At 30.7% G+C, this 16007-nt stretch overlaps 1 protein-coding gene across 2 annotated transcripts in view; it reads left to right on the plus strand.

Moving 5' to 3' along the window:
• The window catches only part of Si (sucrase-isomaltase), an 85869-nt gene that overhangs the window by 55537 nt on the left and 14325 nt on the right, over positions 1–16007 (plus strand). For both annotated transcript variants that reach the window (XM_074073862.1, XM_074073864.1), the window contains exons 32-40: positions 546–674; positions 1370–1480; positions 2822–2884; positions 4910–5026; positions 6186–6273; positions 7406–7544; positions 13954–14087; positions 15057–15091; positions 15181–15297. In XM_074073862.1, coding sequence (XP_073929963.1) covers positions 546–674; positions 1370–1480; positions 2822–2884; positions 4910–5026; positions 6186–6273; positions 7406–7544; positions 13954–14087; positions 15057–15091; positions 15181–15297 — 933 coding nt within the window. The remainder of the gene's footprint in view (positions 1–545; positions 675–1369; positions 1481–2821; positions 2885–4909; positions 5027–6185; positions 6274–7405; positions 7545–13953; positions 14088–15056; positions 15092–15180; positions 15298–16007) is intronic.

Genomic DNA, 16007 nt, shown 5'->3' on the forward strand with positions numbered 1-16007 from the left:
TTGCCACTATTAGAATTATTTGAAATTACTCCATATTTACTTTATAGTTCCCAGAAATAGAGCAGCAGTTTGTTTCTGTGTATACTTATGAAAAAATAATTTTTCAATTAATGTAATTTTGTAGCATCATAAATCCATTTACTTCATTTTTCTATTTTCTTTGGAAATTACATAACAAAATATACTGATTTAGAACTTTTACTTCTAAATGTTACTAAGTGAACGTTGACAAAACTGGACATGTATGCAAAGTTACTTGCCATATTCTTTCCATTTTTCTTTTATACAGGCTCTTGTATGTAGCCCTGGCTGTCTTCAAACTTGCAATCCACCTGCCTTATCTTCCTGTTGGTTGGGATTACAGGCATACCCCACCATATCTGTCTCACTTTTATTTCTAGAACACTGCATTACTTGATTTTTTAAAGATCAAGTGAAGAGCAGTTAAATTTTTATATCGCTGTTAGTTTCATAAATAGAACAGAATATGATATACTAGCTGCTGTGTGTTTTTTTGAAATTGCCACTATTCTTATGTATTTCAGGATGTTCAATACACAGACATTGATTACATGGAAAGACAACTTGACTTCACAATTGGTGAAAGGTTCCATGATCTTCCTCAGCTTGTTGACAGAATAAGAGAAGAAGGACTGAGATACATTATTATCTTGGTCAGTGATTATTTAATCTGTCATATTGTTTTGATTTTATTAATTCTCTTTAAATTATGGTAGGAAAGGTGTTTGAAATTAGGAACTATACCGTTTTGAATTTTACTCTCAATTCTAAAGCTTTCTTCCATTAAGACTTCATTTTATTTACTTAGGATGCCCACAGTTACCTTGTACTTAGGCATCTCATTAGACACAGAAGTCTAAGGCTGGGAGTCAAAGGCAGGATGTTTTCTAGTTACCATTCGGGCCACTTACTGGCCTCAATTTATAGCACTATCACAAAGTAAGGGTATGTTTTGTTTCCCATACAATTCTTGAGTAATTCTCCAGTATTGTTTTTGTTGTTTTTCACATTTAAAGCTCTGCCCAAGTTAGGAAGTCAGTGGAGAGAATTTTTATTAATGCCTTATAGGATCCATGGTAGGCAATCAGAAGTCTCACCAGAGAAATAAAACAGCAAAAAATGCTAACAAACTGACTTGAAATCATAGCTCTGCAATTTGTAAAGTTCTTAGAATTTTCTTCTAAGGAATTTTGAGGACAATAAAACTGTAGCAATAAAGTATTTACCATTTGTCCATATGAAAGTACAATCTTACAATAATAGAAAATTATAGTGTTTCACAATGGTTGCCTGTGTAGCTATACTTTTATTCCATATGATCCTTGTTTATGATTTGTTTTAATTCTAGGATCCAGCAATTTCAGGAAATGAAACAGAGCCTTACCCTGCATTTGAAAGAGGAATAGAGAAAGATGTTTTTGTCAAATGGCCTGGCACCGATGATATTTGTTGGGCAAAGGTAATCAATTAATGTATTAAAATATAATAATTATGAAAATGGTATTTCATTGAATATTAACCTTAACTAAAAATGTTAAAAGTATATTCAGAGGGAGAGATAAACAAAAATATGATTTTATAGCTCAGAAGACAAATTGTATTCTTTGAGCCAAGTCTAAATTATTAAAGATAAGGAAAGAATTCATACATGACAAAAAACCCAAAGTTACATTTCATTGTATTTCTTGGTATCTTTTGTGCTTTATTATAAAGTATCATTACCAGAATGGTTATTCATGATTGTATGTTGCAAGAGTCACTAAAGAGTTCTCTGAAAAGCATCTCACTAGTAAAAATAACAATGATTTTTAAGAGCTATAATTATATTACTAACTGGAACAAGGAATATCATTCACAAAATTTTGTGTAAGTAATAATATTCAGACCTGAGCAAATGAATATATTATATAAACTGCCTTGATTTTGTTTTATTATAAAACATACAAGAAAAAAATCTAATAGTATTTGTAATGAAAAAAGAAACCTTACAAAATCCCACAATGAGAAACATAATTAAATACAAAGTAACCTTTTTGGGGGGTTTTAGATTTAAATTAAGATATTAATGACAAAAGTGATGAAATTCAAACACAATCCATGCATTATTTAATTGTATGGCATTAACATTAATTGCTTGTTTTGATAATGATATCAAAGTTATATAGTATATTAATATTAGGGAAAACTGGATGTAGAAAATAGAAAAACTATACATAATATTTTTGTCACTTTTATCTAATTATAAAAATATTGCAAAATAAAATGGTAAAAAAATGAATTTTATGATACAATTATGGGAACATAATATTTTAAGAGACATACAATTGTAGAATGTGGTGTAGTGGCCACAGAGGGAAAATTTTCCCATTCTACTTTCTCCTCATTCCATATTCTACACATTTTCCAATTTCTACCCTCTCTTCCATTACTTTTGAGCACTATTTCCTATTAGTATTTAATCCCTTATAATACATTTGATTACAGTTGTTATATGCTTTTCATACTATTTCTCAACCAGACATATTTATTCCATGTATTGCTTTCAAAATCACCTACCACAAAAGTTGACCATTCTTTTTTTAATATTTTCCATGTTAAAGAACAGATTAACATAGAAAAAAAAAGAATAGTTTGTGAATGATTCACACATAAAAATTCTGATGAAATAATTGAATAGGTTGCAGATCTAGGGAGCTTGAGACTTTAATATACCTTTAATAACATATTCTCTTCATTTATGCCACAATCATATCATCATGAGTTCATTTTTAAGTGTTTTTCCATTTCTTCTCTCTTACAGGTTTGGCCAGATTTACCCAATGTAACAATAGATGAGACTATTACTGAAGATGAAGCTGTTAATGTAAGTTTTTCCTTGATTAACTATATTACTAAAAGAAGTTCAGAACTTTGACTTAACAGTGATTGTTGACCATTCTTTCGATATGAATACTTTCCTTTAAAAAGTAGATCGCTTCTCTATCAGACCATATTTAGGTCTCATTTACCTAAACTTTCCTAAATACAAAAAAGTGTCAGCCATCTAATTAAACAATTTTACATTTTACTTCATTTAATTTTGGTAATCATTCTTTAAAAAACCTATTTTCTTGTGGTAATAACACTTTATGTTAGATCTAATGTCAATAATATTTTATGTGTACAGTAAAGTATACATTATAGGGACTGTAGGGATAGTGTCCAGGATTTATTCATCATATATCAGTGCAATTTTATGCCCCATTATTGACAATTTACTGTTTTTCTCTTCTGCTAGCTTTGTACGTCTACTCTCTGCTTCTATAAATATGACAGTTTGGCTTACGTGATATAAGTGGAATCATGCAATGCTAGTACTTCTGTGATTAGCTTCTTTTTTTTTATTGTTGTGCAGAGTGTGGCTACATTGTAGCACTGACGAAGGTTCTTAGAATATATCAAGTATATTATACTAGAATTCACCCCCTCCATTGCTCTCATTCAGCCCCTCTCCCCATTCACGGAACAGTTTCAGCAGGTATCATTTTACATTTACGTACATGTGTACACATAATTTGCACTGTATTCATCCTCCTACCCCTTTTCCTGGCCACTTCTCCCCCCCCCCCACCTCCTGAACAAGTTCTGCCCTTGTGTTCTCCGATTTTGTAGAAGAAAAAAACATGAAAAAGAGAGACCTAACATTTTTGCTAGTTTGGTATAGTTACACAGGGAGTTTGCATGTGATAATTTCATGCATATATGTATTACAACCCCAGCTGATTCATCTCTTCTAATCCTTTTCACTTCTCCCTAGTCCACTTCCCATGGCAGCCTCGACCAGTTTAAGATTTCCATATTCATTCCTGTACAGTGAGCACATCAACCATTTAGTATAACATCCTCAAGATCCATTCATGAAAGTAAAATGAATGAAAAAGATATTTCATCTATGTGAAATTAAAAATGGAACAAGGATGATCATATTTATCTCAGAGAAAACAGATTCCAAGTCAAAACTGTCATAAGGGATAGAGGGACATTGTATACTGATGAGAGGGTTAACTCGTTAGGGATACAACAATTATGAATACATATGTACTCAGCAACAGAATAACAAGTATATAATACAAACACTGATAGAACTGAACAGAGCGATAAAAATCAATTTCAAAATAATTGAAATCTTCAGTACTTCACTTTCAATACTAAATAGAAAAACCTGAGAAAAATCAACAAAGAAACATTGGACTTGAACCACAAAATGTACAAAAGATACTTAACAAACATTCTTCCTAATGTAAGCTGAATTCACATTTTTCTGAAGAACACATAGAACATTCTTTGGGATATATCATGTGTTACATAATAAAACAAGCCCTAAATTTTGGAAAATTGAAATCATACCAAAATCTTTTCTGATCATAATGATATGAAACAATAAATCTATAATAGAAGGAAAACTAGAAATCACAAACACATAGAAATTAACACACTCTTGAATAACCAGTGAGTCAAAGGAGGAAACAAAGGAATTAGAAAATATCTTGAGATAAATTATAATGAAAATATAAGATAACGAAACACATGGGATAAAAAACACCTACATTGAAAAAGAAGAAAGATCTCAAATCTAATTTTATACATATAAAAACTAGAGAAAAAGAACAAATAAGCCCAAAGTTAACAAAAGGAAGAAAACAAAGACTGTAGCAGAAGAAAGTTAAATAGAAAATATGCAATGAAAAGAAAAATCATCAACAAAATGGGTCAAATGTCCTTTTATATCAATCAGACTGGCTTCATTATCACTCATGAGTGACTTGTGAATCTGACATAAACTTCTGATTTGGACACATAGGGTGGCTTTCACAACTTTTGTCCTGTGTGTCTGCTTTTGGTTTTACAGGCATCCAGAGCTCATGTAGCATTTCCAGATTTCTTCAGGAATTCCACAGCACAGTGGTGGGCGAGGGAAATTATAGATTTCTACAATGACCAAATGAAATTTGATGGTTTATGGATTGTAAGTAAACTGAAGAGCTGGACATTTAAGTTACTTATTGTGTAATGACTATGAAAATTCTTATTTAAATCTAATAATGTCAACATAATATTCTTTGTGAATATTTGCTCACTTTTTCCATACAACTTCCTTATGCAAAGGATTGCTAAAATTACAATTTTAAAAATTCAATACATGTATATGTATACTATTTCTTGGGCACTTTCAAGTTGACCAGTGAATCTGAGTAGCCTACTTTTTGAGTTATTAAAATGCATTAAAGAGGTTGGGCAGAGTGACTCATACTCTACTTGGAAGACAGAAAACAGGAGGATCACGATCTTAGGCAAAAAGTTAGCTGGACACACACCAACCAATTAGTCAGGTGTGGTAGTGTGAGCCTGAGATCTGATCCTATCTACACAGGAAGTTTAAATGGGAGGATCTCTCATTTAACATCAGTTTACTCAGAATTTTTTAACTGAAGAAATTTTATAGACATGCTGCTATGTGCAAGCCTGGAGAATATGAAAGTACATAGGACATAAGTTTAAAAATGAAGAAAAGAGATATGTAATTGCTATCCAAATTTATGAGCTGACAGATATTCATCCAAGTGTATGTCTGAGACTGACATCTTGACCTAGAGAAGATGTCTTGTTTGCTGGAGGAGGAAGTCACAACTGAATGATATTCAAGTTATAATGTTAGTTTATGGTCCATTTCCACATAACTTCTGAGACTCAGATGTGCAATTAGTAAAGATACTATTTCAAGTTTTCTGTATTTTAAAACTGTTTCTTGTAATTTTCAAAGTAAAACCGATTTTTACCAGGTTCAGGGAAAGAAAAGAAGATGGTAAGACATACACTATTATAATTTAATCTATGTCTTGGAAATATAAAAAATAATTTGTTATATGTGAATTGAATATATACTACAGAGGAAAATAAGACATTTTATATTTCTCAAAATTAGTCACAAGATTATAAAAGAAGTTAACAAATATTGAGAAACAAACTTTTTAGTGTCACTGAGATGCTTTATATGTTTGTTGGAATTCTGAACAAATATCATATTGTTCAATGCTATCGAAAATTACTTGCACTCCAATTGGTTCTTTTCAGAATATGCATTCTAATTCTTTAAAAGCTTTTTCCCCCCTTTCTCTTTCATTAAGGATATGAATGAGCCATCCAGTTTTGTAAATGGAACAACCACCAACCAATGCCGAAATGATACCCTAAATTATCCACCGTATTTTCCAGGTATGATGTCATTGTTGTGCCTTGGATCTTATCATGTTATTGTTATTTATTTACTGATGTGTGGATATCTTAGGAGGCAGAGAATAGAACTCATTTAGTAAATTTTCACCACCCATTCACACAATGTGCCATCCCTTAACCTTTTACCAGTATTATTTAGTACTATTCTGAGAGATAAATGAAGAAATTGTCTTATTTCTTTAACAAATTCTAAAGTTGTTTGAAATTTTTACTGCAGTTATCTTATGTTTTTTTCAAGATTTAAAGGTATTATATACAAGGCAATTTTTTTTTAAATAAAAAGGCTTTACATAAACTCCATGTTAGGCAAGAACTCTACTACTTGAGCCACAACTTGAACACTTTTGCTTATATTTTATATTGAGATAGAGTTACACTAACTTTGCAGGGGCTGGTCTCCATCACAAGATCCACATGCCTCCTATCAGGGAAGCTGGGATTATAGGGGCACACCACAATGCCTAGCTTTTAAATGAAAAAAAAAAGGCAATGTGTCCTACGAAAAAAGTGGATAAAAACAATCACAAATCACATTAGTATGGCTCTTTGTTTTGATACTTTATATTACTAAATGGATTTTTTTAAATAAAAGTTTATTTAGTCAGCATTTTCAATCTCAATTCATAAAATTTAGGGAAGTAGTTCTTTTTTAAACTTTTATTAATTCCTATAATTCTGTTACTACCGCAGATCAGTTTGCATGTATTTAGCATAGAAAAAGTATACAAATGGTTAAAATTGTTTAAGAACAATGAAATTTATTCACCAAAACAGTGTATCATTGTCTACAATGTTATAGTTAAATCACAGAATAAGTTATATTCTATGGCACATTAGGGTGCACATAATTGCCAATAATGTATTATATATCTCAAAGGATTTAGATAGGTGGATTTTTAATGCACTCACGCTAAAGTTTAAGGTGATGCATATGCTGATTACACTGAGTTAATCCCCAGTCAATGAGAACATGAATCATATCAGAACAGTTTACTTTGCAAATATATATATTCACACTCAAAAAATTAAAAAAATAAAAATAGTTACAAGTAACACATTTCCACACAGTACTTTTTATACTACATCAATATTTTTAATTTGTTTTCCCTAGAACTTACAAAAAGATTTGAAGGATTGCACTTCAGAACCATGTGCATGGAAACTGAGCAGATACTTAGTGATGGGTCATCAGTCTTACATTACGATGTTCACAATCTATACGGATGGTCACAGTTAAAGCCTACCTATGAGTAAGCAATGTTTGTAACTATCCTCTTTGACTCTGATCCATTTGATCTTGCAGCTCTTAACTTTAATGTTACCTACTTTAAGAGTCCTGCTGACCTCTTGTAGCTCTATCTTTCCCATTTTTTTCTCTGCAAACTACTTCTTTCCTCAAAAGACTTGAAATATGTTTCTATCAATTGATCTATCTATCATCTATCTATCTATCTATCTACCTATCAACTATTCACCTATCATCTGTCATTTATCCATCATCTATATTGTTATTATTTTAATTTTCATCTTATTCCAAAAAGAATTTTAGACCATTTGTATTTTAGTGGTCTCCATATACCAAGCACAGAACTCAATGATCAGTGTTGAATGAATCAATAAATAAACAACATAATTTGATGGTACCAGTTAAGCAATTAAAGCCTCACTGAAACTGTCATTTACATCCATTATTAGCAACTTCAGCATCTTTGATTCATCTTGAGCTTCTTTTTTAATGTTCACACTAATTATCTACATTATTAACAAACTTCAACATATGGCCAATTATCACAGAATGTTCATTATTCACTGCATATTATCCTTCTTTCTTTCTGCAGTGATACAGAAGTTGTATAATTCTGGGCATACAAAAGAGTACCCACTGGACATACATAGCTATTGAGCAAACGTGACTCGTGTTACTCAGGAATGGAATTTTAAAATTTATCATTAATTAAAAAGTATTAAATAATTAAATATGAAATAATAGGTAGATAATGGCCACTGGCTTTTTGTAGTCACCTGGAGATTATTTTTCCCTTTGAAACAGTCTTGTTATGTAACCAAGGCTGGGTTGGAGCTAAGAATTCTTCTGCCTGAGCCTCCTCAGTGCTGGGATTAGGAGATATTTTAACAAATGTTCATCTCGTTGAACTCTTCTATAGGCAAAACATCTGCATTTTAAGTGTTCCCGAGGTTGTTCAAATGAGCATTTAAGCTTGAAAATCACTATTGTAATACCTAACTGAAGTGGGCAAAAGAATGAAAGCATTTCGAAGTAAAATGTATGAATAAAAAAGCCTCTTGATTTTACATTTTGATCTTATTTCCAATACTTAATTCATTGAATGCAAAATAGGTGAGTTGATTAAGAAATTATTACTTGACTATATTATCACAAGCTTATTCACAAAATCCCCAAATAGAAACTTTCATTCATTTTAAAAGGGAAGGAAATAATTTTCAACAATGCCTTTTTATTGGGACAAATATTGTTTTTAATTAGTTTTACTGAAACATAATTATTGGGGCACCATGATCATCAACTAAGCTCACTTTGCCTGAAATCACAGATACCAAAGAAAAAAAAATTATAAAATTAATACTTACAATCAATATGCTCATTACTTTTTGTCATACTAGAAAGAACTATCCATAAAAACAACAAAATATTAAGAATTGACTAAAAAAAACTTGATGAAAGTTTTTAATTTAAAGGAAAATGAATAAATACTTCTTTCCATATAGGATAGTAACAATATGGTTTCTGACATATTATGGATGTTTACTGAATTTAAATGAATCAAAACATTATCTAATTTCAACTATCAAAATTGTGTAAATATGAATCTTTACTTCAATTTCTGTGTATAGACGAGGAAACATTTCTTCCTTTTTATCCACCTTATTCTGCTATACTTAATTAAATGCTTGTTTCAAAAAATTGTGTGAATAAGTTCTGGACAGGTAGAAGTAAAATATAAATTATTTGGCATATGCAAGTGTTAAGGAAATTTAAGATAGAATTCTACTTTTAAAATTAAATCATGAGGAAGAAGTCAGTACTGTCTGCTATAGAATGTTTTTCAATAAAAAATAAAAATGCATTTACTTAACACTGTTAATTTTGCTGCTGTCCATCATTTTTATTTATGCATGTTTTAAGGTACAATTTAATATTTTAGTTTTTTCAGCTCTGAAAAAATGTTAAGCTCTCTTTCAGAAAATTTTGAGGTAACATATATTCATTCATTATATGATTAAACACATTGACAATATAAAATGGCAGTATAAATTAATTGCATCTTATATTTAGGCAGATGTTAGTGAAGACATTTTATTTGTCATTGAGGAAAACTGAGAGAACTGTAAACATACCTTTTTCCTCAACAAACCATAGGATTTTAATGTTCCTCTTTGAAATGTAAATTGCTACACATTTGCTCTTCACTGAACATGAATTAAACAAGCAACTCATACATTGAATGGATTGCTAAATAGTATAGCATCAAATTGAAAAATTGCTGATAAGTGTGTTACAGAATGAACAATAGGCATCAAGAGCAAATGAAACAACTTCATACACATATCCCATCCAAGAATTATTCAGTCTTCAATTTATCTCTTTTCCTTATAATTTAAAATTCAGTGTTGTACTGAAACAATGGCTTTATTTCAAATGTAAGAAGAGGTATATTGTATGTAAAAATTTCAGAAAAATATTCAAGTATTATATAACTAACTGCATATTGTACTTGGAGGGCCTTTGAAATTACTAAATACATTTCATGAGAGAGACTTTCAGAGAACTAAATATCTTTGATTCCCTTTAGATATTTAGTAGTGTTTCAATATACAGTTTAAAAGCAATGGCAAGGTTTCTAATTGTAACTTCAAATGGAATGTAAAAAGTCAATAGACAAAGATTTTTAAAATTTTTTTATGTTTCTTTTTTTTTTTCCTTTTATTATTCATATGTGCATACAAGGCTTAGGTCATTTCTCCTCCTTGCCCCCACCCCCTCCCTTTGAAAATGTTTTAATTGCTGTGCTGGGTGTGGGTATATTGTAGCATTTACAAAGGTTCTTACAATGTATCAAATATATCATACTTGAATTATCCCCCTCCACTTCTCTTTCTCATTCCCCTTTCCCTAGAACAGTTTCAACAAGTCTCATTTTTTACATTTACATATATGTGTATTACACTGTTTGCACCATGTTCATCGTCTTACCCCCTTCCCCGCCACCTCCCCACCTCACACCGGTGCCAACCAAACCCCTTCTCCCCCCGACCCCCTGCTTTTGTAGAAGAAAAACATAAAAGATAAAAATGAAACAATTCCTGTTCTTTTTTATTCTTGGCAGTACTGGGGTTTGTACTCAGAACATCTCGTTTAGTAGGCAAAAGCGGTACCACTTGAGCCGCTCTACCAGTCCTATTTTTAAGTGAGATTTTTCAAGATAGAGTCTGATGAACCGTTATCTTCTAACCTCTACCTTTTGAGTAGTTAGGATCGGAGAAATGATCCACGGACACTCAGCTATTCTTTGATATTCTTGCATACTGAACTATTAGCAACTCCAAAAACCATATTGCCTTGTTCCGTTTAATATTACTTTCTAGGAAAATACAAGTGTCTTTTTTTGAAGTATGAGAATTTTGTTCTAACAGGAAGTAGTCTTGCTTTTTTTTTTAACGAAAAAGTCTAGTGTAGGTAAAATCAAACACAATACAATATACCTTTCCTCTGACTTGGAAGTTTGCTTAGCTAAACTTTCTATTAATTAGTTCTTAGTCACCTGAACAGATACTGAACACGTGTCTCTGAAACATAACTTTTTTGAATAGTGTGGTTGAGTTGAACATTGATATGGGTGATTTAAAACTCTTTTAAAACATTGAGAATTGAAACCTTTTCAGTTCCATGGCTTGATCTTTCACATTGTCTTCTTGCTAAAGGAGTTTCATATATATTTATGATATACTCAAAAACAAAACAATGTAAGCATTTTAACTTACAAAATAATTGTTATCTGTTTAAAACTAAAAATGAAATTGCATTTTCTGTTCTAATGGTGAGTATATTTGAGATGTGCATTGGGTTTCTTTCTATTTTTAATGAACATTATAATAGTAAATATTATGATTTTTTAAATAATTCAATAAGACATCCTGACTCCCTAAATTGAGTTATTTTATAAAATTATAGCAGAAAATCATCCTATACTAATTTTGTTTTCTCTAAGAGACAGTAGTGCATATTCTAAAAGGGTTTAAAGTTACTCAGTCATAAGATAGAAGTGTTTGGTGAATATAAATTGATTTAATCAGTAACTAAGATAATACTAAACTTAACTTGAAATTATTATCTTTTATAACCCCAACTAAAATAAAGATTTGTTATCCATTGTTGGAAGCTTTAAAATATATTTAACATTTTTAATTTGATGTTCTTTTCATAGCTTTCACTTTTGTAATATAAATGTGGAGTTTTTCAGATATTATTGTTCTTATAGAAGAATTTTTTCCAATAATTTATGATATTTTTAATAATATTTTAAATGCTTTCAAAGAAAGTGGTAACATAGCAATAATAAAATATAACAAAAAAGCTTCTATAATACAACATTAAAATTCTTTCTATAAGCTAAATTTTCCTAAGCTAACTTTTAATAGATGGCAAACTGTCTTATGGTTGAAAAAAGTTTCTTGTAAATTAACAAATTACACAAAGTTATTTGTAACTAAACCATTTGGATGTTTGGAACCCTGTTGGAAATAATTACAGTGTCTTTATAGTGATGGAACATTCTATCTTTAGAGGTAGGAAGTGATTTTCAAAGAAATGTTTTATGTGATGGGTTACAGAGGAGTTTTTTTTTAATTTAACAGCTGAGATTTCCTTCATGAGAAAATTTTTATGGAAATGTTTACTGCAGAACCCTTCTCGATCAGAAATGTGAGAAGGAATGTGTTATTAATTTAATGCAGCAGCAAGGAGTTTTTACAAAACTAAGACATTCAACAAGTATAAAAGAAATATTTTAGAAATATGTTTTTTAGATATAAATACATACAGAATCTGAGATTATCTTGCTTTTGTAAGTATTGTTATTGGCAGTACTTGGGTTTGAACTCAGAATCACACATGCTAGGCAGGGGCTCTTCCACTTGCATGTGTTCTGCCACTCAAGCCATTCCTCAAACCCCAAGTAATTTTATACTACTTAAATAAAATTAATTTTGCTTATAAGTTAACTAACTCAATGTATATTTTCAGAGCAAACTTATATTGATCATCAGTTACTTTATCCTCTATAGATTCAAGAATTTGTTTTTAAATGTAAACAAATGTATATTACAATAGAAGTATTCCTAAACAGACTGGTCCCTTTATATGTGTTATATAAAGTAATAAAGACAATCTTCTATTTTTATCATTACAAAGATGTAACATTTTAAGTTAATGGATATAACACATTGTCTCTGTTAGCAAAAGATGGTTTAATATATCATCTTTTGTTTATTTAATAATTTTAGTGTTACCTGTAGTTTGGTTTATGATATTTGTTATTAAAAAATTTATTGAACGACTTTTATATGTCAAGCACTTTACTAGGTGTAAAGGATCCATGGAACACTAAAACATAATACGTGACATCTGAAATTTCAAGATCTCAGTGCAGAAATTTTATATATAAACAAACCATTATAAACACTGTGGTCTTTGTTGTGACAAGCAAATTATTCTGTCCTGGTGACAAAGTTCATCAATAGTAAAGTCTACTTAATTAGATAATCCTGAGATAGTTCTGTAGTGCTTATATAAAATTATTTTTGAGTAATAAAACAACAAATGTCATTTCTTATTAATAGCTGACATTTTTCTGCTTTTATACTCTTGCAATATTTTATAGCCAGAGAGAAACAGAGGCAGAGAGGCAGACAAACAGAAAACAAAAAAGTGAGCTGGGCACTGGTGGCTCACCCATATAATCTTAGCTACTCAGGAGGCAGAGATCAGTAGGATTGCAGTTCAAAGTCAGCCCAGGGAAATAGTCCATGAGACTCTATCTCAAAAAAATCTATCCCAAAAATGGGCTGGTGGAGTGGCTCATGATGAAGGCTCTGAGTTCAAAACCCAGTACTGAAAAAAAAAAAGTGAAAAGGAGGGAAGGAGATACAGGTACATGAACACAGTATTACACTATTTGTAGGACTAGAATATGTTTTAATATGCCTAAGTCATTAATGTTATTCTCCAAATATTGAGGAAGAGAAATGAATGCTAAGAATGAAGAATTTTGAACTGAAGTTTTCTGATAATAGGTAAAAGATAATAAGGTATTATCATTTTAAAGACAAAATAGATAATTTTCTGTTTCATGTCTAGTCTTAAAAATTATTTTACTTATGCTAGATTCAGTATCTACATGTCACTGTGGTAAATATTGAAGTGAAATAAAATATCTTTATTTCTGTAAGGTTTTATTAAAAACACAGTGGGGAAAGGCTCAACAATAGAGCTAGTTATAATAAGAGACAGCATCAACCCCACAAATCAACCACTTTTTCCCCATTAAGTGTTTACAACTACAAATATTTGAAGAAAATTCCTCTTATAAAAACTCAAAATATACTTCTTTATTGTATTAGTGCAATTCAGAAGACAACTGGCAAAAGAGGGATTGTTATTTCTCGTTCCACATATCCTACTGCTGGCCGATGGGGGGGACACTGGCTTGGAGACAACTATGCAAATTGGGACAATATGGACAAGTCTATCATTGGTATGTGAGAATCACCATCTTTATCATTATCCTTTGAGTTTTCTATTAAATATTAACTTTTCCATTGTAGGTTCATATACCTCAGAAATCTTCAGAATTGTGCTTTTGATGTATTTTATGACACCGAACATCATGGAAAGGCATTAAGCCAGGTAGCAGGGTCAGGAATTTTGTATAGAAACTAAGGATTAATGTTCTCCAACTAGCTTGTTTTGATAAAATGTAATTTTATCATTGTTTGCCTCAGTTTCCTTATTGAAAAGGTAAGGAACTAGGAAAGATAGCATCTAAAGTTAAGAAAGAAATGAATAAAAATTCTAGATTGACAGGGAATAAGAATCACAGAAGCTGAAGAAATAAACATTTCCAACTAACGTTTTAATGTCCTGACAATAGGTAAAAGTTAAATATGATATTATTACTTTAAAGCAGAAATGCCTTTTCCATTTCATGTCTAGCCCTAAATCTTCTTTACTAATGATATATTCAAGGAAAACATTATTTAGACACATTCCTTTAACAAAGAACTGGGAAATCACATTTTATTTTATGGAAGTGATCATTTCTCAGAGGTTTTTATTTAATAAGGATAACTCAATTTGTTTTAAATAAGAAGACCTAATATGAAATAATTGCAGAAACAGTTTCATTGTTTTCAAAACTGAAATTGAGCAACCCACAGTCACATTCTTCTGTCTCTACAAAGTGTTCCAAACAGATTTCTGCTTTAAATATGTCATATTCCAAGAATCATGGAAATTTATAGCCTTATTTTTCATGAATATCATTAACACTATAAAGTGAAGAATGTATGAATTTTGTAAGAAATGAGAAAAGAGTATATGAAAAATTTGCAGAGTTTTGTTGAATTGGAATTGATATTAGAAAGACAGAATTTTATTTAATAGACTGAAAATTATTAAAATATACAAAAATTTGTTTTCTAAGTTTTTTTCCCTAATTTTATAGGTATGATGGAATTTAGTCTCTTTGGAATATCATATGTAAGTATATGTATTAATTTTATCTTTGCAATCTTTAAATATTAAGAACAAGGTATTCAAAATTAATTAAATATAACAATATCTTTTAGACTGGGGCGGACATCTGTGGTTTCTTCAACAATTCAGAATATTATCTCTGTGCCCGCTGGATGCAACTTGGAGCATTTTATCCATTTTCAAGAAATCACAACATTGCATTCATGAGAGTATGTAATTACTAATTTTTTTCCATTCCTTTTCCAAAACACCTTAGACTGCATCCTTACCTGGCTTATTTCCAGTTGAATGCTTTGAATCTCTTCATATTTATGAAAGACATCTTAACCCATCATTTTTAGAATTCCCTGACTTGAGTTATACTTAATTATACTCCGGGTACAGGGCTTGGTTAGCAGGCATACTTACCATAGTAGTTACAGTCAGGGAAAAATTGCCACTCAAATTTCTTTCAAACTGGAACAGAACAACAAAGCAATTATCTTCAAATTAAATAATTGCAAGATGAGCTGGAGATATGACTGAAGCAGTAGAGTTCTTGTTTAGCAAGTGAGAAGCCCTGAGTTCAAACTCCAGTAATACAAAAAAAAAAAACCAAAAGAACAAAAAAACTCTAAATAATTGGAAGTGAATGTCCTTTGCAAAAGTACATGGATAGATTTAAAAGGCAAATATTAAAACAATGGGTTGTTAAATTGATAAATAGTAAAAAGAAGCAGAGGTTTAGAACTGCTGTCTGTGGAATGACACTACTGCATTTCATAAAACTGGATGAAATTTTTGAGTGATATGTGAGACAATTCCAAATTTCATGGAAAATTATGAATGGTTAGAAGCTCAATTTTGTTACTCTCATTGAGAGAGTAACAGAGAAAAAATGAATTTGCAAAATGCATGTCAAGGAGGGGTGGAAGACAGC

This window comes from Castor canadensis, chromosome 5 (genome assembly GCF_047511655.1).
Source record: "Castor canadensis chromosome 5, mCasCan1.hap1v2, whole genome shotgun sequence".
In the NCBI taxonomy this organism is placed as follows: Eukaryota; Metazoa; Chordata; class Mammalia; order Rodentia; family Castoridae; genus Castor; species Castor canadensis.